Raw genomic sequence first — 23,886 nt, forward strand, 5'->3', positions numbered from 1 at the left:
GAAGCGAGGGCCTCACTGGCTGTGCTGAGCTCAGTTTGGGTGTCTGGGAGGTCACAGCCTTCCCTGCTGGCACGAGGTTGGCTGAGATGTGTGTCTGCCTCCTCTCCCCGCAGGCATGCCGCTGATGTACTGGTTCTCCCGCAGAATGACTCTCTGGGGAAGCATTTCCTTCAACCTGGCTGTCTTCATCAACATAATCATTGCTTTCTTCTACCCTTATGTTGAAGCCACTTCCATGGGTAAGTGCCCCAGTAGCTTCTGCTCCTTGAAGCAGAGGAAAAAGGGGATCCTGGTGTGCAGGGAGCGCTGTCCCTTGTTTGTGTCTCCTTGCCTTTGTCTCCTCTTGACTCCTAAAGCCTTTTCTGTTGGTCCTGGCAAGGGACTGAATCGAGGTTTCAGTTGCCAGCCCTCCCACGACTTCCTTCTTAGGGAACAGGCTCTTCTCCCTGGGCTGTACTTTCCCTATTTGGAAAATGGGGGAAGTAAGGACAGAATACGTACCAGCTGTCTGGAAATCTTAATGATCTACCGTGGTTTTGAGATCTCAGATAAAAGATGTTAGAAAAGCATATCAGCAAGGACCATCTCTCTGCAGTCAAGCACAATTTCTTTCTTCCTTCCCTCAGATAATCAGCATATTGGGTTTCTGGATGTTTTGGACAGTAACATGGTGTCTGATTGGCAACATGCATTTAACCTCATGCCATTTAATTGCTGTGGATCATCTCTTCCCAGGAGTGCTGGATTCCCCATTGATCTCACTGCTCTTCTGGATTCTGATCTGCTTCTCCATCATGGCCCTGTTCACCAAGCGGTATGGTGTCAGACCGCTGCTGGTGGCCCTGATCTTGCGATCAATTTATTACTTGGGGATTGGACTCACACTGAACATCCTGGGAGCTCTCAATGTAAGTTCTCAGAGCGCTGCTAGAAAAACAGCATAGCGTCTGATGGCACAGGAGGCTGTTCTGCACTCACGAAGCACAGCAAACCTCACTCCCTCCCGTTTCTGCTTGCTCTCCAGCTGACCAACAAGATTGTGTTTGTGGTGAGCTTCGTGGGTAACCGTGGGACCTTCATCCGAGGCTACAAGGCCATGATCATGGACGTGGAGTTTCTTTACCACGTTGGCTACATCCTGACGAGCGTCCTGGGGCTCTTTGTGCACGAACTCTTCTACAGCATCCTGGTACAGTAAATGTTTGGAGCACAGACACAGCCAGGCTGAGCTGTTAGGAGCTAGAAGTTTCCTGTGACACCTTGATCGATAACAGCAGTGAGAGCAATGCCCCGTGCTTCAATATTTGCGTAGGCTGATCTTTCTGCCTTCCGACAGCATCTATTACTGTCTCTCTCCCAGCCTTTTGCTATCACTCTTTTTCTAATCTCTGCTGCGTACTTTATCTGGGTCAGCAGGGAGACAACGTGAGGGCAGAGGCAGGGGGCATGCGTCCTATTCTTGGCTCTCTTGCTGAGCTTAAGTTCACTTCATTCTTCTGCAGTAAGATGGAAAACTTGAGTGCTTTATGTGAAAGTTAGTCCGTGTCTACTGAGCGATCCTAGATCTCGGGATAAAAGGGACGTAGGTAGGCCAGGCATTGTTACAGAAAAGCACCCTGCAGCATTTCTTTGCTCCTGGGTCCTTTCAGCTGTTTGACTTGATCTACCGCGAGGAGACCTTGTTTAATGTCATCAAGAGCGTGACGCGCAACGGGCGCTCCATCCTGCTGACTGCCCTCCTGGCGCTCATCCTTGTCTACCTCTTCTCCATTGTGGGCTTCTTGTTCCTGAAGGATGACTTCATCCTGGAGGTTGACCGGCTGCCGGATAGCAAAGCCCAAGGTGAGCCAAACCATGGACTGGTGTCCGTGGTGCTTGGGCTGGAGGGGACCGGCAGAGCACGGGTCCTTTGCTGTGGCTGCATCGCTGGGTGCAGTCGTTGATGGGTTGACGCACTCTTGGGAGAGCTGGTTTTGGGGCTGGCAGAGAAGATTCTGCCTGCACTGACATAGAGATCTCACGCTGCAGAAAACAAGGCCTGGGGGCTGGAGGGACTGCAGAGAAGGAAGTGGGCAGATAGGAATGAGTTCTGTAGCACTGCAGAAGTCTTACTGAAACTCGAGCAGAAGATGGATGACGCTGATGAAACTGTTGCTCTGGATGTTAAAAAAACAAGCAGCTTGTGTGTCAATCATAACACAGGGTTTTGGGGTAGGCTTTTACTCCTCTTTGCATCTGAAGTCTTTTTGGTATGCTTTTACAATCACAGAGATAAGTTAGCATGGAAAAAATATGCTCAGATTATTTGAATAAAGTACAGGTTTTTAATATACTTGGACTACAATACAGTAGTTTGGAGATTAGAGTCAAAAAATCTGGATGTTTTAAAGAGAGAATACCCTTGAAAAAGCAGCTGGTTGGTTGTTGCATCCAAGACTCTTAACTTCAAAGGATGAGAATATGGTTTTTATGCATCTTAGCCTGGAAAACTGGCAGCTCTTTCTGAACAAAGTTGGGATGTCAGTGCGATGATTACCCAGCCCATGACAGGGGGGTTGGAACTACATAATCTTTAAGGTCCCTTTCAATCCAAGCCATTCTATGATTCAAAACCTAGAAAAGGCTACGAGAATGGGGATCAAGATATTTTTTTTTGAGTTGTTTGAAAGCTGCAATGAGATGCAGGTGAAGAACACTTGTGACAGGAGCAAAGAGCTGACGCTCTGACAAGGCTGTGGGCTCTTTTACTTGCAGATGACCCCTTGGGGATGCATAGGAACATGGAGACCTTCATGGAGTCCTGCAGTGGTGACAAAATTAGCTGCTCCGCTGAGCCCACTGCTTTGCAAGGTAAGTGAGCTCATCAGAAAGGTCAGTGCTGTTAGCAGCAGGGTAGCCTTACAGCCTTGTTTGTCAGCGAGCTCTGAAAAATCCTACAAAGGACTGAAAGGTGGAAAAAATAGCCCACTTTTTGGCACTTATTAAGCAAAATTCTGCATTCCTTTACGTAAAAATGTTGAAATACTGATTTAATTTAGTTTAATTAAGGAAATCGAGTGCTTTGGGGATGCTCAGCCAAACACCTCCATTGCGAGGAGGAAGATGGAGGAGATGCTGGGGTGCTTGGGAGCTCCCATCTGGGGCTCTGCATCACTGCAGCTCATCCCAGAGCTCCGGGTTCTTTGGGACGGGCTGGGGTTCTTCTGCCCTTCTGTGCTCTGGCTTTGTGCTTTTATTCTTCCCTCTGGTGTTGTAGAAGCAGACACTGACCAGTGGGAACGAGCCTGTGACACGCTGCTCATGTGCATTGTCACTGTCCTGAACCACGGCCTGAGGAATGGAGGGGGTGTGGGGGACATTCTGCGCAAGCCATCGAAGGACGTGAGTGGGGTCCCTTCCTTCTGCCACTGCAGAGCTGCCCTTCCTCCCTCAAAATCACTTCCAGCTCTTTCCCCCGCTGCCGTCCTTCAGTGCTTTTGCTCATTGCACCCCCACGCCTCTCCTCACCTTGTACCCTCAGCCTGTGGTCCTTGCAGGATGGAGGGGAGGTTTGCAAGACATGTTTTTTCCTTTTGTCCACCTCAGGAGTCCTTGTTTCCTGCTCGGGTTGTCTACGACCTCCTCTTTTTCTTCATTGTCATTATCATCGTCCTGAACCTCATCTTTGGGGTCATTATTGACACCTTTGCTGACCTGAGGAGCGAGAAGCAAAAGAAAGAAGAGATACTGAAGACCACTTGTTTCATATGTGGTGAGTGCAGATCCTTGGCTCTGCGTGTGCAGGAATTGCCCCCACGTTGTTCCCCTCTTTAAGGTCAGCCTGTGACACGAGGGAAGAAGTGAAGCTTCAACCAGTTTTTAGTTTTCATTTGGTTCATAGCACAGCTTAAGTCTGTTCACCAGTGGGTCACTACAGCGTGAGGAGGCTTAAACAAGGACACAAACCGAGGGGGGAAATTATCCCTGTTCCTCCTGGCCTTCTGTTAATGAGGTGTTACACTGAATGCTGCATTGTGGTGTTCTTGTCGCCGTGTATCACTCCTGGGACCAGCATTTATCAACTGGAAAAAAAGCATATTGCTAAGGAAATAGAATAGAGGAAAATGTTCCAGAATGCTTTCAGTCATAGGAAGGCATCCAAAAAACCAACCCAACCATAAATATAGCTTCTTTTTTTCTTGTAAGATCCAGTGGGTGCATTTTGTTCTTTTAGATTATATAGGCAGGAAGCATAGCTAGTAGAACTTTAAATAGAAGCCTCCTGAATACACAACTGGGTTATTTTCCCTCTGCTTTGGATTCTTGTAGTGTGCTAAATGCCAACTAATTATTAAAAGCACTTCTTGAAAGTCACACCTGGGACAGGAGGCAATTATCTGTACTTCCTTTCACATTTGTTTGCTTGCTCACTTCTTACCTTGGCCTCCCCTCCTTTTCTCCTTTCTCCACCTTCTCCACACTTGACTGCCTTTCCCAGGACTCGAACGGGACAAGTTTGACAACAAGACAGTGTCCTTTGAGGAGCATATTAAGTACGAGCACAACATGTGGAACTACTTGTACTTCATAGTGCTGGTGCGAGTGAAGAACAAGACAGACTACACAGGTCCTGAGAGCTACGTGGCTCAGATGATAAAGGTAGCGTCCTTTCTGAGCAGCCCTGCTGCACCCTGCCTGCCCCAGAGGGATGTTTGAGAACACTGGGTTTGCCAAAAAAACCCAACGAGTTTTGAGAAGGAACTTTTGGAAAATATTTAAGAAAGTTGCTGTTCCGTAGTTCGTTCTTAGCTGGCTAATTCCCCTGTGCAATCTCAGCCAACGACGTGCTGTCTGTTTGATGTTGTGTGCTGTGCATAGAAGGATTGTGCCAGGCAGTATGGACTGTGACTGCAAGGTGATTTTGAGGCAAAAAGGGAAGGCAAGGAAATTTAGGAAAAAAAACCTTCTGAACCTGGACCCAGACTGGGGGGAAAAAAGATTAAAAGGGTAGGTGGTGGGAAATGTGCAGAGATGCAGAGAAGCCTTTGAGAATTTCGTTAGTCCCTAAGCATAGACAGACCTCCATGGAAATCCCACCGGGTCTTTTGTCTCCTTCTCACCCTCTCCCATTCTCCACGGTCCCAGAACAAGAACCTAGACTGGTTCCCCCGGATGCGAGCCATGTCTCTGGTCAGCAATGAAGGGGAAGGGGAACAGAACGAGATCCGAAATCTTCAAGACAAACTCAACTCAACGATGAAGCTGGTGTCCCATCTCACCTCCCAGCTGAATGAGCTGAAGGAACAGGTACTAAATGTTATAAAAACAGGAACGCTCGAATTAACACCCCACTGTATCAAAAAACCCTCTGCCCTTACCAGAATAGACACCCAACAAGAGCAGGAGGCAGAACCAGCCCACTCCTATTTAACTATGGATACAATTCAGAGGGCTCTTTTAGCTCTTCTGCAGGGAGTTGAGAATACTCGGGTCATGTGCTTTTTGATACCTCCTCATCAGCTGGAGCCCGACTCATGGCGTGTTCTGGCAGATACTTAGAGCAGCCCAGTCAGTCACACACCTGAGAAGCACACTAATGAACAGAATAACGGCCTGGTTTCCTACCTCACTTGTGTCCTTGTTTGAACTCCAGATGACAGAGCAGAGGAAGCGCAGACAAAGGATGGGGTTTGTGGATGTCCAGAATACCATGAACCACTAAGACACAGAAAAAGGATCAGCTTCACCCCCTGAAGGACTAAACACACCTATCAGATGATGAGGCTGCTTATCCCTGGGTCCCACGCATGGACATCACTGTCAGAGAAAGCAGGACCACGTGGAGGGGCTTCCAAGTCAATATTCTCCTTAGATTGCTTGTAAGCAATTCAGGAACCAATGGCTGGCGAGGATTCCTCATGATTCCTGGACCCACATGTTACTCCATGCCCTTAGAGGAAGATAAATTATACAAGACTTTTATTCCTCATTGCAATAACTCTTTATTTTGCAAATGTGGGGGGTTGTATCTTTATCTCCATGTGCTACATCTGGTGGCCTCCACCCAGGTGTAGTGTGACTAGCTGTAGGGCTGCAGTATTTAACTTATTCCAGGAGCATCACTAGTAAACGTGGAACTTTGCAGACCAGCCATCGTATTTGCTGTACCTGCTCCATGCTGCTTCCTGTCCATTTAAAGAATTCTGTTCATCACTTTGGTGCAGTAAAAGAGGAGCTAACCTCAGGAGATGGATTTGATAATTTAGCTCACCAAATGAGGATGAGAATCTAAGGTAGTACTGTGAGAACTGGCCTTTTGCCTTCTGTGGACAAAGAATATCTGGGGAGTAGTAGTAGGAAACTGCAGGTTTACAGGAGTTCACTGTGAAGGGGTGTCCTGTGGTTTAGATTCATCTCTGGTGTAATGTTTTACTTTTGTTGTTGTTGTTGTTACTTAAGAACTAAAGTGTAAATTGCCTTAACTAAATTAAAGACAAAATGAAGTTATAATAAAAACTTAAACATGGTAAAGAAACCTCCCTTCCTCTGAGACGCAGGGGGGCTGTTGTGAATAGAAATAAAGAGCAATCCAGATACGTGAACCAATGCAGGGCTGTATTACCAAAGGTACCACAGCCCACTGCCAACAATGTTACTGTGAAGAACTACCTGGAACACCAGCCTTGTATTCTGAAGCGTTCGATCAGAGCATCCTGCAAAGTTTCCAATTCTTTCACTACTTGCCAGGAAAACAGAGTTTGAACACACAGAAAGGAGCAGCTGTTTGTGCTGCCTGGAGCCAAGCAAAGTCCTGGCATAGCTGTGTTCTAGACACTCATCATTGCCCAGCCAAGCAGTGCTGCAGCCATCCCAGCTACAATCCTGCGCCTCTGCCTCCCAAGAACAGAGGTTGAGGCAAGCATCAAAGATTTAAAAAGCAATAAAAATAGGCCACAGCAATGGACTAATCACACCTGAAATTAATTCACGGCCCTATAGAGCAACACATCATGACAACCTATCTTCATCCCTCAGATCTGCAGTAACCCACACAGAGCCTTCTCTTCCCGCTGGGGGCAATCTGCATCGTTAGCTGAGCCAGCACCACAGCAATGCAGCACTGCAGACAAGGTGTGCAGCTGAGATCTCATCTGCACTCTTCTTACACTGCTCTGCTGTCACCATGGTAAACAGTCACCTCAGTGCTTTCTTGTGCTTTCCCAGGCTACTTCTCAAAAGCACCACAAACGTGATCATTAAGTTCTCTCTCCCTCCATTTCACTGTTAACAGTGCAAACACAGATAAGCACAGCTACCTGCCATCACTACTGTGTGCTGTCTTCATGAGCAGATGTAAAGCTTACATGGATGTACCTCCTTGCTGTGCACTTCCTGATGGTCTGTGTCTTATAATACAAATGATCTGGTCTAACAACACAGAGCTCTTTCCTTTCAAACTTTTACACCAATCCCACATGCCTTCATTGCAGATGTGTTACGGTAGGTCCTACATTTCCAAAAAGAAAAGAGCAGACATTACAAATGAAGGGTATAAAGTCTGAACAAAAAAAACCACAACGCTGTTGCTAAGAGGAATGAATGGTTTTATTCATCATGGCAACACAGAGCTATAGGAATATATACAGAGGAGAATCTGGGAGTCAGCCTATCACTTCGAGTCCTCTTCAGATTTCTTGGCGTAAAACCTTTCTCGCAATTTTCTCCACGTCCCTTTTTTCATGTCTTCCATCTGTTTCAGAATGTCTGCAAAAGGAGAAGGGGGAGAGAGAGAGATGGGGAAAGAGGAAGAAAGGCAGGAAAGCAAAGGGCTGACGGCCCTCTTATAAGAGCTTTGCCTTACAAATGTTTTCTTTTTTTGACTTTTTGTCTTAATGAATTTCTATTTCAGGGCCTGAGGCAAGTTTGTTTTCCCTTTCAATCAATTGTGCAGGGAGTCCCTTATCTCTAACAACTAATATTCAGTTGCCACGCACCACAGTCAAAGTTAGGAAGTGGAGCAGAACAAAACGGCATTGGCTTCCTGCACCGTGCTTAATAAATGATTTGGCTGAGAGTCTTTCTGCATTGTGGAACCCTGCTTTCTCTAAGTCTAACACGAGATAAGAAGCACTGAAGGAATTTGAACATGATGAAATGGAAGCCAAGAATTTTTTGAGCCATGTAGCAAACGTGGATTGCTTTCATGCAGCTCCTGCCATTCTGTCTCAAAGTGCCTCACAAACCCTCTGCCATTCCTGCCCACTGCAAAAAACACAATTGACTTTTTGTCCCAATTGATTACTGAGACTCTCCTCAATTATGCCTGAACTTTACACCTTTTTAACCATCCTAATATACCTGCATGGCAGTCCCAATCAGTCCTTTAGTCACAAGTGTTTAGTAGAAGTGATGAAGTGAACACCACAAAGAATAGAATGTAATTTATCTCCTGCACTGATTTACTCCCAAGTCACAGTATTAGTACCTGTTGCTAGGATCATCTTGCAATCCTGCACTGTCACTCCAGTGAAGCTTGTGTCTTTCAGGCGTGGATACTTCACAAACAAGCAAGTAGGTGTGAGAAGGAGAGACAGAACAAGGTGTTACTTGCAGTGCACAAAAGAGGTAATATGCCACCAAATAACAGAGCCCTACTCATTTTCGGTCAAGAACTAAGAATTGTGTTCATCCATAGCAAAAACCACCATCAGCACTGTTCAGACATGCCATGAAGGCCAGCAGTAAAACCAGGGAGACCAAAGGCACAGGCAGTGCAGCATCCATCTGACTTCTCATTCGCCTGCTGTATGCTCAGAGCCCCTGCTGGGAAGAGGCAATGCACTGCAGCAGGTGGTGACTGGCTCACTAAAGGGCTGGCAATGGCTAACAACAAACCTTACCTTGTTTTTGTAGTAGTTGTTGTGGATTCTGACTAAGCTCTCATACATTTGGTCACAGGTCTCAGGATCAGCAATCTGGAAAGCGACAGAAATATCACACAAGTCTTATTTTAAAACCTGCAGAGCAAAAGATGTCATTTGAGCTGAAAGTCTGCGAGAAGGACAGCAGAAGAGAAGCTCAGCGAGCTCCCAGTGCAATGCTGGATGCTGGTGACCCCTATTATGCTGCTCCCGAAGGCAGAGCATTTTCTTTCTCCTCCACTTCTGGCCAGCTTGGCCTACAAGAATAATGAGGCACGTAAGTTCTAGAAGGGACCTTGAGTTCTGCTCACAAAGATATGGCAGCTCAACTGTGAGTGCACAGTGAATGTGAAGATAGCTGGATGGTTTTTCCTCTCGTGCTTATTGGCCAGCACTGTGAAATCTGAGCTTTCTCTGCTCAGAGGCAAGTTTTGCCTCCTGTTTCATTCTAAGGATCAAACAGGATGAGGTACCAGGATGGAAGGTAGAGAAAATCCTGGTGCAGGCTAAAAATAGTTTATAATTGATTAGGGAAAAGCAGCACTGAGCAGCTTGCCTAGGGTAAATGGATTTCTATTTTGGTCCAGTAAGTTGGAAAGATTTTGCTAATACCTAAAACGCTCCTCGGTGCATCCGACAGGTGCCTCTGCCTCACAGAGTCTGTTCAGCACCATGTATGGCAGGTCGTCTTGTTTTTCTAATTTATAGTGGGGACCAACTTGACCAGAACTCTGCACTGCTGGCCAATGACATCAAACGCCAACGATTAAAATGGATACATGAATAAGAATAGCATCAGCCATAACAAGGCGGGATAAAATGACACAGCTCGTCTGTCCTTGGGGTGCTGGCATGGGTTCAACACAAGAAGGGTAATGCCTCCTCTGTACCAGCTTGGAACCCAGGAAAAGGCTCTCCTGCTACAGCAAGCAATGGCTACTGGAGAAGAGGGGATAAGGGCCAGCCAGGCTGCCAAGTGCCACCAAACTGCAGGTGATTTTCAGCTTTGCATATTTTACAGCCACTTTTCAAGTGACCCTGCTGATGTTTTCGTAATGACAGCAGAAATAGCCATTAAATAGTACTGCCTGGAAAAAAAATCAGCAAGTCTTCCTCCACGTGAATAAAACAGACATTTGGCTGACAGAGTATCCTGTAAGGCTCAAGCGCTTCTCTCTCATACATTCCTCCTGCTGACTGCCAGTACATTTCCTTTCGCTGTATTAAGTCTGTATACATACAAATTGACATCACTGCTGTAGGCATCAATTTAGGTTTTCAAGACCGGTGGCAGCTTGGGGATCTTGTGACCAATCGGTGCAGCGCATTCAGCTGTCCTGAGCGTGTGGAAAAGCAATAAGCACTTCCTGCAGTGTCTGCTGCAGATTATCCTGGTGACCAATATGGAATTAGGAACCTGTAATGGCACACTGTAGTAGAAGCAGCACATCTGGAACAGCGCTTTTATGCTAAGAAAGGGCACATCAGATACGTGAGGGGAAGGTTCTGTTTAACTGACTTCATTTCCTTTTATGACAAGGTCACCCATCCAGTTGAGGAAGGAAAGCCAGCTGATGCTGTCTTTTTGGATTTTGGTAAAGCTTTTGATACTGTTTCTCACAATATCCTTCTGGACAAAATGTCCAGCACAAAGCTAGACAAGAACAACCTACGGTGGGTGAGCATTTGGCTGATGGTTCGGGCCCAAAGGGGACACATCAGGCTGGTTGGTCACTGGCACTCCCCCAGGGCTCCGCTTTTAGGCTAGTTCTCTTCAGTGCCTTCATAAATGATTTGGATGTAGGACTAGAAGGTATTTTGAATAAGTTTGCTGATGATACTGAGCTGGGAGGAGCTGATGACACAGCTGAAGATGACTTCCAGAGAGATTCAGGCAAATTAGAGAGGTGGGCAATCAAAAACCAAATGAAGTTCACCGAGAGCAAGTGCTGGATTCTGCACCTGGTAAGAGGCAACCCTGGCTGTACATACATAGGGGGGATGAGACTCTGGAGAGCAGCCCTACTGAAAGGGACGTGGGAGTCTTGGTTGAAAGCAGGTTAAATGTGAGCCAGAAGTGTGGCCAGATGGTCAGGAAGGTCAACTCTACCCTGGTGTGCACTGTGCACAGCACTGCTAGCTGGTTGAGGGAAGGGACTGCCCCACCATGCACTGCATCAATACGGCCTCACCTTGAGCACTGAGGGCTGTCGTGTGCTCCACAGTACAAAAAAAGACATAAAGCTACCGGAGAGCTTTCAAAGGAGGTCTACAAAAGCTGAAGGGTGTGGAAGGAAAGATGTATAAGGAGCAGCTGAGGTCCCCTGGGTTATCCAACAGATGAGCTGAGGGGGGGGAGGCCTCACAGCCCTGCAACTCCTCAGAGAGAGCAGATGGACAGTGCTGAGCTCTGCTGATCGACCACAGAACGTGAGGGAACAGCTTGGAGCTGTGATGGGGGAGGTCAGGGGGTGTGAGGTGAAGGTTTTGCACCAGAGGGTGGTGGGCATGGCACAGGTTCCCCAGGACAGTGTTCATGGTTCTGAGCCTGCCAGAGCTCAAGTAGCATCTGGACAATGTGCACATGCCCTGATTTTTGGGCGGATCTGGACTTGATGTTATGAGCATGGACTGAGAGAGCTGAGGCTATTCAGTGTGGAGGAGAGATGGCTTTGTGGGAGATGTGATAACGGCCTTTCAGAAATTAAAGCAGGGCTGTAAGAATGGGACAGACTCTTCAGCAGACAGTGATGATAAGACAAGGGGAAATGACTTCAAACTCAAAGAGGGGAGATTTAGAGTGGATATAAAGAAAAAGTCTTTTACAGTGAATGAAGGTGGTGAAGCACTGGCACAGATTGCCCAGAGAGGTGGTGGAAGCCCATCCCTGGAGACATTCATCGTCAGGATGGACCTGGCAAAGAGAAGCCTGATCAAGCTGTAGATGCCCCTGTTCAGTGTAAGTTGACAGAATCACAGAATGGCCCAGCTTTAAAGGGACCTCAAGGATCACGAAGCTCCAACCCCCTGCCACACGCAGGGCACCAACCTCCACATTTCACAGCAGCCCAGGCTGCCCAGGGCCCCATCCAACCTGGCCTTGAACACCTCCAGGGATGCATGGGGCATCCACAGCCTCTCTGGGCAGCTGTTCCAGCACCTCACCACTCTCATAGCAAAGAACTTCCCCTGACATCCAACCTCAATCTTCCCTCCCTCAACTTCAAACCATTTCCCCTTGTCCTGCTGTTATCTCCCCTTCCCAAGAGTTGATTCCCCTCCTGTTTGTAGGCTCCCTTTAGGTACTGCAGGCTGCAATGAGGTCACCCCGCAGCCTTCTTTTCTCCAGGCTCAACAAGCCCAGCTCCCTCTGCCTGTCTCTGTAGGGGAGGTGCTGCAGCCCCCTGACCATCTTTGTGGCTCCTCTGGACCCCCTCCAACAGCCCTCTGTCCTTCTGGTACTGGGGGCTCTAGACCTGGACACAGCACTGAAGATGGGGCCTCACAAGAGCAGTGCTCATTAAAGGCCCTTTCCATCACTAAGGACTCTATGATTCCTCCCGGTTCCCTTCCAACTCAGGATACCCCACGATCCTGCCGTTCCCCAGCACCACCTCCCACGCTGTAAAGCACTGCAGCCCCACTCTCCATTTCCATTCATTTCAGTTCCAATTCTGCACCACGCCCTGCCCCGCCCCCACCGCGAGGACCGCCGCAAATGCGCATGCGCGGTCCCGCCCTTCTGCTTTCCGCCTTCCCGTTCCCGCTTAGGCCTTCGCCGCCCTCCTGGCGCATCTCCCCGCTCTCACCTGCGTGTTCTCCCCCTCGCGAAAGGCTTGAGCCACGCGTTGCCGAATGAAGACGCCCAAATCGCGCTGCCGCTTCGTCTCTTCCACCGGCCACTCCTCGCAGAGCCTCAGGAAGCGCCGGTACCTGGTGGCCGCCATGACGGTCACGTGACCGGGGCGGCGGGGCGGAGCCGCGCATGCGCAGTGCCGCATGAGGATGGGTGCGCGCAGTGCCGCGCAGCGTGGTTCGTTTGTGGGTGTTGTGCGGCTCGGCGGTGTCTGTGTGCGACATTGGGCCGGCAGAGGCGCCTCGCTGCTGGGCTGCGCGGAGCCCGTTGGCCAGCAGCGTGGCGTGAGATAGCTGCTTTGATGTTTTGTAGGAATGGAATGTTGTTTCTGCGTTAGATATAAAAAAAAAAGGGGGGGAGATTGATCTGAAGTAGAGCACAGTGTGTTTGTATTTTGTAACTTGTCCTTAGAAATGTGTTGTGAAAAGGTAGAAATGCCATCTATGTTGGTAACATGCTTTAGGAATACAGCTGCTGGATTACGTGATTAATTCTTGCTTGCAAAATGCAGTAGTTTTTAAATGTTGCAAATAGTGTAGGTATAGTGTGATGGACTAGAGAGCATGTTGTAGGGCTGTTCTGTTTGGGTAAGAGACCCTCAGCAAAAGAAAAACAGACTTAGCAAACATCAAAGCAGGCAGGGCTGCACACTGGCTGGCTTGCCTTGCTCTGGGCAGGTTGGGGTGCAGCAGGCAGGCATCAAGGCCCTCTGTCCTTCCAAGCTTATCTGTATGCAAGGACGAGCAGATGTGCAGAAACAGCGACCGAGTGTTGAGTGAGCAAATGTGAGAAGTTACTAATTAGCAATACATGCTCAGCTGCAACAATTGATGTTTAGCCAGTATCTGTGTGTTCAGCTGAGCATCAGGAAGATCGTGATCCTAAAGCACTCGGCCAATGAGGAACCAGGGGAGAAGGAGATAAGCGTCGAGTAATAGGGCATAAAAGATGGAATGCTGTTTTCTGGGTGCTCTCCTGCCTGCAGGAGGCCCACCACTGCAATTGTGAATAAAACCTGCTTTATCAGAGATACCGTCCTGATACATTATTTGGGTATTTCCAACAGTTTCTGCCTGCTTCACAACCTAGGGAGACCTGGCTGGTGTTCACAGAGCCATGGGATGGTTGGAGTTAGGGTTGGGAGGGGGAAGGGACCTTTTAGGTCACCTCATTCCATTCCTTATTATAGGCAGGGACATTTTCCTCCTGCCCAGGCTGCTCACAGCCTAACCCAGCCTGGCCCTGAGTGACTCACAGGCTCACTGGGCAGTGTGTGCAGTGCCCCACCACCTCACAGTAAGGAATTCCTTTTTCTGCCATCTCCACGGAGCACACGAGGTTTTGCTCACAGTGGTTAAATACTCAGAAACTGTGCTGGTATGTAAGGGAGGAAAAAGGGAGCGGGGTGATGCCTGTGCAAGCAGCTGGGATGCCTCCATTTCTGCAGGAGAAATGAGGGATGGCTGGGGATCACACACAGCCCAGCTGCTGGCACCTTTCTTAGAGCCTTCCTCATCCTTCCCTGCTTGCAGATCCCATGTCCTGCTCTCCAGAGGCTCAGCAGCAGTGTAAGGGCTGAGGTAGGTCTGCATGAGCACAAAAGCTGTGAGGTGTGGGCCACAATCAGCACTGACCACAGCACGTGAGTGTGAGCCAAGGCAGTGGGTGATGCAGGCTTTTCACTGCTGAAGCAATGTTTGTGGCTTTTTTAATAGTCAGCAGTGCTTGTGGGCAAGAAATATGCAATACTATGAACAATATTCAGTAAATAATGAGATATTCCCAGATGCACTTCAGGCCAAGTAAAATATGCAGCTGGGCCAGATGACTTAAATTTTCCAGCTATAAATTGCAGCAATTCTCCAGCTGTATGCAGTAAAATACAAGCGAAGGGCTCTGCCTTCAGATCTGGTATTTAAACTTGTGGGAATAACGGCTCTTTTGAAAACATGCAGCCCGATAGAAAAGATAGCATGATTTGAGGATGCTCTGGGAGTGAAAACGAGATGGACAACAGATGAGAGTTGCTTAGACAACTTTATTTGTATTCCCACTCCCCAGTAACTGGGTTCTGTACCCCTGTTCCTTGTGTAAGGACTTCCCCTTCAAGCTTCCCACACCATGCAGGAAGGAATTATGTTTGTTCCATAATAAAGTCTGTCAACAAAAGCTGTAAACATTGAATCAGGTTTTTTTTTGTTACCGTTTCCTCCAAACACACACATTATATTGGTACCAAAGAATTTTTAGGTAACCTTTAATATCCAGCCCCTGACATTTTTTTTTCTTGAATTCGAAGCATAAATACCTTGATGCGAATGACTTTTTGACTACTGACAGAATCATCATACTTCAGCCCCTCAGGAGCTTCTTGCTGAGAAAGTTCTGGAAACATGCTCTGTTATGACCCACGGGGGGTATTAAACCCTTTGCAGGGTCCACTTTTGGTCGGAGATCTACCTGCTTGTACACCTTCAGCAGGACAGAACCAGGAGCTCTGCAGCATCTGGCATATCTGTGCTTGAACAAAGCACCGTGCACCTGCGCTGTGTGGAGAAGTGCTTTGCAAGAGCAGCTCTGTGCAGGTGGAGCGTGAATGTCAGGGTGTGCATTTTTCTTCCACTTCTGTCTTTGTGTTCAGCCTATAGCGCTGAGCATGAGTTGAAAGTAATGCTGCCATCTGTTAAGACCTGCCAGCTCATTTTAATAGTCTCACTTAAATGCACAATATCTTCTCAGCTCGCTCGGCTTTGTGAGCGTGGTGGAGGTGAGCAGGTCCTATTTTATCATTAAGACTCTTTCAAGTAATGCTTTCTTTTGGCTTACAAATAAATCAAGGACAGCAGTAAAACAAGAAAGGAAAATAAATCTTCTGATTGATTGCAGACAGAACAGATTCTTTCAGCTCTTTGCTTTTTATGGTTGAGTTCAGTAATGGCACGTAGCAGTTTTTGCACTTTCCTAGCAAGCTGTCCGTGCTCTCATTCCAAACCATGCACGTGACATTCTGCAGCTGGGAGGATCCTATGGACCCAGTGCGGTGCTTCTCAGGGCCAACTCACAGGACGTGTCATTTTCCTTCTGAAATGTTCTGCAGGATTTTGATGAGGTTCTCTAAACCGAAAATATAGCCGTGGTCCGGCCCGTCGTAAGTGGTGTGGTTGCATTTGGAGCCTTTAAAAGTGGTGTGGGCAAAGTCTATCATGCGGACGTCGACTCTGGAGTGCGACGTGATGCAGTTTGTTTTTTGGAAGTGCCCCTGGAGGTGATTATCCAAAGGCGCCGTGCTCTCCTTGTGCTCCAGTCCATCGTAAATGATGAGAAGTGAGCTGGAGTAGAACCTGTAAGAGCTCTGCTTCTTAATGACGGAGAGCAGAGCTTTCAGCTTCTGGATGAGGGGCTCCAGGACGTCCGTTCTGAGATGGTTTCCATTGCACAGGAACTGCTGCAGGGTTTGCCTGAATCCCTCGGGTGAGAGTTTCCTTCCATAGTATTTATCCTTGCAGAGAAAATGGCCAGCATCCGCTTGGTAAACCTTGGGGAAAGAGAGCAACAATGCAGATTCAGTGGCTGCCTTGCTGTTCAGTTTTTTCACATGCTCTGGATTTCATCCTAATTTAAACATTTGGGACCCAGGCTGAGAAATGGGGCACAGATCCCTTGCAATGGAGCAATGCTGGCAGCGCACGGCAGGCTCCTTCCTTACTGTATCCCACCCCCTGTCTTTTCTGGAGATTTAAACTATTCAATTTAAGCCACTGGTGCAGATTCTTTTTGCATTCCAATAAATTACCCCTCTGTGAAACCTGTAGAGCTGTAAGTCATTGCCGTGTCATTACTGATTTATGGCATTTTCCCTCTGGCTACGTTAGGAGCCTGCAGTAGTACAGCAGTGCCCCAGCCGTGTTCCTGCTCTCAGTACAAGCAGCAATAATGCTGTTCTCTTAAACAGAGAGACAAGAAGATGTAGACAGAAATTTGTATGTATGTGAGGCATTGGTAATCCTGAGTTAGAACTGGAAGAGTGAATTCAGAATTAGCTCACACACCAGTTGTATTTTAAAGGATAATCTGCTCAACAGAAGGATGGCAGAGGCCAGGAAGGGACACAGCATTCGACGCTGTTTACATTGCTGTGCATGTTCTTTGTAATCATCGTTGTCATAATTATCCTTCAGGCGCAGCAGAACATTGTGAAACCCGTTTGAAAACTGTTGAATGGAAAAAATGTGTGGTTTCATTTTCTGGTTTCAGTTTCTGGGAGGGAGGGCAGCGATTTTAATCAAGAGGAACCATAATATTTAGCAGGAAAGAAACCCTTCCTTCTTGCAGCAATAGGATGAGGCAGCTCAGTGAAGGCATGTGCGGGGCAAGGGATGCCTGCTGCTTTTCCTCGTGTCACGAGCTGAGCACACAATAGCAGATGCTGCTGCTGTATACAAGCTGATCCTCAGCTGCTCCTACAGACAACCACCACCTGTGTAAGTAATCCCATCTCCAGAAGTCAAACAGAGCACGGGGAAAGGTTTGCCCTCCCTGTGCCATATCCTATGCTGTCCCTGAAGCATCCTGTTTAAGGATGGGATGCACAACCACGTGGGTGGCTCTCGCACTCTGTGTTTGTTGGCAGAAACCAATGAAACGAGTTCAATTTACACCAACAAAGGGGAGAATCCCTTCAGATCTGCAGCGTGGTTTCGAGCTGTGCGTTGGGCCGGAGGAGCAGGGCTGCCCTCACCTGCATCCCACAGATGCGGACGCCCAGCGATGCAGAGGTGCTCTGTTCACACTTCTTGATGTGCCGTGCTTTCTTCTCCTCCGAGGCGTCGTCCCCATGCTGCCGGGTTCCCATCTTTAAGTCCAGGATGCAGGGGTAGCTGTATTTCGACACCACGTTTTCAAGCAATAGGAACTCTGAACTCTGAGTTAAGGGAAACCCAATACTTTTAAATTCTAATTGAAAGAGGTCTTAAATCAGAGCAACTGCTGACGCTCTCCATAATAGCTCACAACTGTAATGAGACTTTCTGAGCCAGTTTTACCAACATGTCATTGCTATGGGCCCCTTGCTGCCGATTGCAGTTAATTTACTGTAGTACAGTCCTACCAATTAAAGCAGCAACAGCTCCATTCTCCAGTGACACCGCAGCCCCGGGCTGTCGATCCAGCACCTCTCCTCAGCACTGCACTTACTCCAATGGGTGTGGGGGAAGTTGTTGAACTATTACTCACATGACTGGTGGGTAATGAAGTGTAATAGGAAAATAAAAGGTGAGGCAGCTGCTAATTCCCATATAGTTGTGTTTTTTAAACGTATGCCAAAGGGATCTTTGACTTAAACTTGGATGCTCTCTTATGGGAAATGCTTTTTTTTCCCCTTCTTATTCAGACAGTGGGAAAGAGGGGTGCGTGCTGCTGCAATAAACCAGACCTCGATTATGAGCTCTTATCTGCAGCCAAGGCAATGCTGGAGGAGAGAGGGGAAAAAGGATACGATGCAGTTTGTTCTCGTTATACTTGGAGGACATGCGGTTCAGGTGCTGTCTGTGACAGTGCAGTCCCCAGGGGTTGGAGCTGTTTTTTTCTGTCTGGTTTCTGTTTGCATCTTCCAAAAGTGAATCTGTGCAGTACTGAAGGTCTGTCCTCAGTCGCATCCTGCCCGGGCAGCTAGGCAGAACACACAAAGGAATGTGTTTGGTTTATGAGCCCCAGAAGAGAATAGTCCCTCTCTTCCCCCTCCTCCCTTTTGTAGAACCTCAAACTTGATGAGGTAAATTTTCTGGGGCTCTCAGAGGGAACTTATTCATCATGTCCAACCTGCGGAGATCTTTTGTTACTCCCTAAAAGTAATTTTCGGAAAGGCAGCTATTGCTGGATGCCAATATTTTCTTTCATTATAATTTCAAAGTGTGCTTGGCTCCTATGAAAAGCACCATTCATAGCATCAGTGCCCAGGGATCTCTATCTACCGAACAGGCACAACACAGGCAATTGTCCAACAATGGGAATGCTTCCCAGTTTGGAGGGGCTGGCTTTGGGGAAGGAAGGGGGGGAGCAAGCAGGGTATTTGCTCTCCTTGCAGGGTCATCTGTCGGCCTTGCCCATCCACAATCCCTAAGTGCTCACACTGGGGGCTGTGCTTTCACGGGAGCAATATTGCACCCTTCAGTCACAGCTGACCTAAGCTTTTTCTGAACCAATTTGAGATGAAAGATGTCTGCTGGAAAGCTTCCGCAAGGCCTGAGGTCGGGCTGTGCTTGCAAGCACTGCGATGCCCATCAGAGCCAGCCAGGGATGGGGACAGGATGGAATCCCCCTCGATGTGCAGTTGTGTGGCTGAGCTCTGCCTGCTTGGCAGCAATGTGCCCACTGTGCTCAGCATCTCATCTCATGGGGCCTCCTCTCATTTTGGAGCTTGGTGGGTTTGGAGGCAGCAGCTTTAAAGCAGAGTTTGAAACATAAATTTGAGCGACAGCATCTCAGCCATAGCTGAATCTTCTCTGCTCTACCCACAGGGGGGAGGTGAGCCATGAGGCCAAAGTGCTGGATGCAACTTTTTGCTCTCCGAGGCTGGACTTTGCTTTAAACCAGTTGTGCCACCAAACCCCTCCTGCTCACACCCTACCAGGACCGGGACAGTTCCAGGCAAGGACTGGGAGAACATCAGCAGGGAGCGTCCTGCCCTCGGCACACCCTCACCTGTCCTTGAAGGTCTTGGTGAGCTGCGTGTGGCACCTCTTGACGAGCTCGGTGCCACTGCTGGCGCTGGCAGCCCACTTGTATTTGTGCCATATGTCACTGCTGGTGTTGTCCAGGCGGCCGCAGCCCTCGGGCTGCAGGTTGGGGCTGGCGAGCAGGGTCAGGTTGCCAAAGCTGTCCTTCTTGAGGTGCACTGAAACGACTCCTGAAGGGAAGGAGGCAAAGCAAACCGGAACGGGGTTGACCCTGTGACACCGTGGGTGCTATGAGTCCTCCTGGGCTCAGCTGTTGCCTCGTACTTTAGTGGGCTCACGCTGAGCCCAGGCTGATTTGAGACCCAATAAACACTATCAGTCTGAGGCTCTGGAAAACAGCCATGAGCTTTTCTAATGTTGCCTCCCCTCTTTCTGCGAAGCCTGCCTGCTCTGAACACCGTGTTCCTTCATTCTCCATTCCTTCAGGCTCCGTTATGCAGCAGCTGACCCAGCACAGACCCCCTGCCTTGGACCAGGAGCTCCTGCCTTATTTATGACGAGGGATTTAAGTTGCACTTTTGAGCACAGGGCAAGGTTGGAAATGCTTTGCATTAGTAGAAAGCAAAGGGAGAGCTGGGGAACAGGAATTTTACAAAGACAACCAGCATGCCAACTGCTTCATTTAATGGCAGAGCCCACAGGAGCAAGGGCAGAGGTATGCATGTGGGCTGGCAAAGCTGCAAATGAAGGCGATGCCATATGTTGTCATGGATGCATCCTTCCCCCAGCACCAAAGACCAGGATGCTGGCAGGGACTGGACCCACAAGTGGAAGAACATGAGCAAGACTGGTGATTATTAATTTCCACTCTCCGTGCTCAAAAACACCATTGTGTATTTTAGCCACGCGATTTTCCCTGACTCTAATGAGGATCACAGGGCACAAATGCCACTCAGCCCATCACGTATTTAGCCCATCTCAGCCCATCCCTGGCATCAGGAGCGCTGCCTCCGCGTGTCAAATGACAGCACAGGAATGGCCGTGCCTGGCGCAACAGACGGCTCTGACCTTTCTGGGAAAGGCTGATAACAGCAGTCCTTTGCTCGGGGCAGTGCTGCTCCCGCAGCCTCTGTCAGGGCTGTCTGAGCCTCTCAAGGCAGCGCAGGCACTTTTAGAACATCGCCCTTTCGCTCGCATCGCCTTTTCGATGCAGCCACGTGAATCATCCCGCCCCAATGCTTTCAGGTCTGGCTGCAGCAAGGCAGATCCAGACAGGACGGTCAGGGATGTTGGACCAACAGAACTCAGCGCTGGAAGGAGGCCCCGTTCGCAGCACATGGAGCTGGGTTGGGTCCAGCTGTCCCCAGGGTATCCTCGTGCAGTCTGTTAGTCATTGCGGGGAAATGCGTCTCTGCAGCTTACAAACAAGGCAGCTCTCTTTGCCCGAGCCAATTTGCCAAAGCAAATAAATACACAAACTGCCTTCTCTCCGTTTGAAGCGAGATTACAGTGAGCAAACACAGATGGGAGGATTTGCAGGGCCATGGCTGCTGGGTTTTGCTGACTGAGGGAAGATTCCCTTCCATGAGGCTTGGGGCACCCATTCCTTCCCCAGCCCCACACCTCACGGACCTGCAGGTCCCTCTGCCCCACAGCCCACATGCAGCCCACAGCCATTCCTTTCCCTCACTGTAAAAATCAGCATCACTCCAACTGGCGTGCCATAGAGGTTGGGTCAGATCCATTTGCCTTGAGCTGAAATGAGTGAGGAATACACACAGGCTGCTCTGCCCGTGAGCTATAGGTCTGGAAAGCTTAATTAGAGGGTGAGTAATGTTTTCAGCTCTCTCGGTCCTTTGCTCGCAGTTATCATGAGGTCAGGAGCTGTGCTCCCAACCCCCAGCATCACCCACATGGTCTCTAGCAGCGCCCCGCTCGTAGGAATCCGTATTACAGATTACAAGAGCAAGCAGAAGTCCTGCCCACTCCGATGCTTGCTTTGGGATTTCAGGGGAGGTGGACATGAAGAGAAGAAATATATTTTTTGCCTGAATAAAAGCGAACGGAGCCCTCAATTCCAAGCACAGCACTGTGCACTACAGCAGTGTGTAACCTTAAAATCTGCCCCAGTTCCATGCCTGCAAGTCAACAGAGCTGTGCTCATTTACAAAGTGCTGACAGTCTGGCCCTAAAAACGTTCTATACAGCATGAAACAAGTTCTCAAATACCTCACATTAACATGAAAATTAATGGGGATGTTGTCAAAGGCAAGGGAATGCGATCACCTCCTTCCACCTGGGAACTGCCTTTGTAAACCCACATCTCTGCCTTAAAATGACCTTTGTTTCCCCATGTGCTTCCTTAAGGGGTGAGCAGTTTTGCATATGAACACTCAACACTTTCTCTTCTGTTGCAAGGAGAAAACACCTATCTGGGAGCAAAGATGTCCGTAGGTCCTTGGCTTGCATTGTCACCCACAGTGCAATCCCATTGGGTTGGAAGGGGTCAAGGGCAGCTCGGGTGTGAGGTTTGAATGGTGACATTTGATCAACGCCGTGCGTCACATCAGCAGCACACAATGAGCCCTGAGCAATCCCCCAGCCTAAGAATAGAGGTGAGGAGTGTGGATGCCTATGGGTGGGGGTGGAGACCTCGGGGTTGTTCCCTCTGATGCTCATCACCCCCATGGGAAAATGTTGGCCCTTGGCAGACGTTCCACCTCTTTCATGTGCCAGGCGTTCGGGGCTGGGACGGCTGGAAGCAGGGAACAACGTGTGTCTCCCTGATGCCAAATTGGAGGAGAATTGGTGTTTAATTACCCCTATTGTGCTGGGACTCGCAATAGAAAGAGAGGATAAAAAGGTATTAATAAGCTCTGAACTGATAAGCTGGGATTGCTTAATGTCTTTATAACAGGAACGGAGCAGGACTCAGCTCTCTGGCACTGAACCCCAGCACCTGCTATAGGAAATCGCTCAGAGGAAGCCTGGTTTTCTTTCTTAAGCATCTTTTTAATATTGCCCCATAAATCTACAGAGGCCCCTGACTTGGTGGGGAAGGGAGAGATTGGATGGGAGACCTCAGCTGACACTCGAAGCTCCTTTCTGTACTGCTGAAGGACCAAGAGATATTTTAAGCTTTTATGTGACAGCTGAGCTTCTCGACTCTCACCAAACCCAGGGTCAGGAGCAGCAAAAGGGAGGGAGGAAGGAAGGGGGGGCATCTTAAAAGAAAAAGAATTAGGAGGAATGCGCTTGGACCCTCTTGCACTGCACTTGCATCAAGCGCTGCATTTCAGCAGCTAAATCTGAGACACACGGACTTGAGTTTTGTCTCTGCTTTTCCAGGATCAGTGCTTCCAGGAGCACCACAAGCAGCACCTGGTGGAGCAGCCGTCAAAGAGATGCTCCGTCCCCCCGGGCTATTTTTGCCTTGTTATGTCACCCCGGCTCAGAGGAGCGGCTCTATCCCGGCTGTGAGCCCTGCCCCTTCCCTTGCTCTCCTCCTTTCTGACGCAAACCTTCACCTCCTCTAACACCAAAGGCCACGAGGCAGAGGCACCCCTGAGCCCTGCTCCAGCTGCCGGCCCTTCCTTCTTGCACTCCGCGATTTCAGGGCAGCTCTGCTCTGTACTGTGTGGTCCCAAGTGCACGGGCAGCTCCTGAGCTGGAACCCACAGCATCTCCTTAGGAAAAGGTCATCACAGCGCTGAGCGGGAGCAGGCTTCCTAATTGGGGTTAATGGAATGTTAACGGCATGGAAAAAGACGTCTATTTGAGGCCTAGCACCCACAAAGGAATGAAAGGTATCCTGCACATGCAGCCTGCTTTGACTCGCCATAACAGAAATAGGCAGCACGTCGGCCTGGCTGCAGCCCTTGGAGTTGGCACAGCAGCACGGGGCAGTTTGGCGTTGGCCACACTCTGTGTCACTGCTTTTCAGCCCTCCCAAACCCGTGGCATCTTCCAGCAAGGTCCCCAAAGCAAGCCCTGGTGGAGGAGGCAGCCACTGTGTGCCCTGCCAGCAGCCTCACCAAGCACAACCTGCTCTGCTCTCCTCGAGGGGCTCCCAGTTCAGACCCAGCCCAACCAAGCTGTTCCCCACCGTACCTTTGTACTGAGGGGTGAACTGCCTCATGGCCAGGGGCAGCGACTCGTAGAAGCTCAGCTCCTGTGAGACCAGGGGTTTGCAGACCGTGTGCTCGTCGTACTTCATCATGCTCATGTGGCCGCCCACCTGGTGCACGAAGGGCTCCAGGAGCACTGCCCTCCTGCCCTCGCTCTGCCCCACCATGCTGCTCGGCCAAGGCTGTGGGTCAGCAGCGTGGGGAGGTCGCAGTGTGGGTCATTCCGTGCCCGTGCAGCTCCTCGACGTGGTGTCTGCAAGCAGAGGATATGAGAGAGCGTGAAGGCAGGGGTGGGGGGATGGACCACTGCAAAGCCACCGCCTGCAGTG

At 49.2% G+C, this 23,886-nt stretch overlaps 3 protein-coding genes across 3 annotated transcripts in view; 1 reads left to right on the forward strand and 2 right to left on the reverse strand.

Moving 5' to 3' along the window:
- ITPR3 (inositol 1,4,5-trisphosphate receptor type 3) overlaps window positions 1-5,701 on the forward strand; it is a gene marked incomplete at both ends in the record, with an annotated part of 36,883 nt that extends 31,182 nt beyond the window's left edge. Inside the window, 10 exons of the mRNA XM_079546492.1 lie at window positions 114-239; window positions 736-908; window positions 1,025-1,189; window positions 1,650-1,842; window positions 2,755-2,850; window positions 3,257-3,381; window positions 3,586-3,751; window positions 4,478-4,638; window positions 5,125-5,286; window positions 5,633-5,701. Coding sequence (XP_079402618.1) covers window positions 114-239; window positions 736-908; window positions 1,025-1,189; window positions 1,650-1,842; window positions 2,755-2,850; window positions 3,257-3,381; window positions 3,586-3,751; window positions 4,478-4,638; window positions 5,125-5,286; window positions 5,633-5,701 — 1,436 coding nt within the window. The remainder of the gene's footprint in view (window positions 1-113; window positions 240-735; window positions 909-1,024; window positions 1,190-1,649; window positions 1,843-2,754; window positions 2,851-3,256; window positions 3,382-3,585; window positions 3,752-4,477; window positions 4,639-5,124; window positions 5,287-5,632) is intronic.
- Window positions 5,702-7,648: 1,947 nt separating this feature from the next.
- UQCC2 (ubiquinol-cytochrome c reductase complex assembly factor 2) lies at window positions 7,649-12,847 on the reverse strand (the record flags this gene model as incomplete). Its single annotated transcript, XM_079546250.1, has 4 exons — window positions 7,649-7,743; window positions 8,465-8,534; window positions 8,880-8,954; window positions 12,710-12,847. 4 exons carry the CDS (start codon window positions 12,845-12,847, stop codon window positions 7,649-7,651), a joined length of 378 nt encoding a protein of 125 aa, XP_079402376.1.
- A 2,979-nt stretch (window positions 12,848-15,826) lies between these two features.
- IP6K3 (inositol hexakisphosphate kinase 3) lies at window positions 15,827-23,724 on the reverse strand (the record flags this gene model as incomplete). Its single annotated transcript, XM_079546363.1, has 5 exons — window positions 15,827-16,291; window positions 17,495-17,670; window positions 18,251-18,423; window positions 19,456-19,660; window positions 23,541-23,724. The coding sequence occupies 5 exons, from the start codon at window positions 23,722-23,724 to the stop codon at window positions 15,827-15,829; spliced, it is 1,203 nt and encodes a 400-aa protein (XP_079402489.1).
- Between the last annotated feature and the right edge of the window lie 162 nt (window positions 23,725-23,886).

Source organism: Tetrao urogallus (genome assembly GCF_951394365.1).
Source record: "Tetrao urogallus genome assembly, chromosome: 24".
Classification (NCBI taxonomy): domain Eukaryota; kingdom Metazoa; phylum Chordata; class Aves; order Galliformes; family Phasianidae; genus Tetrao; species Tetrao urogallus.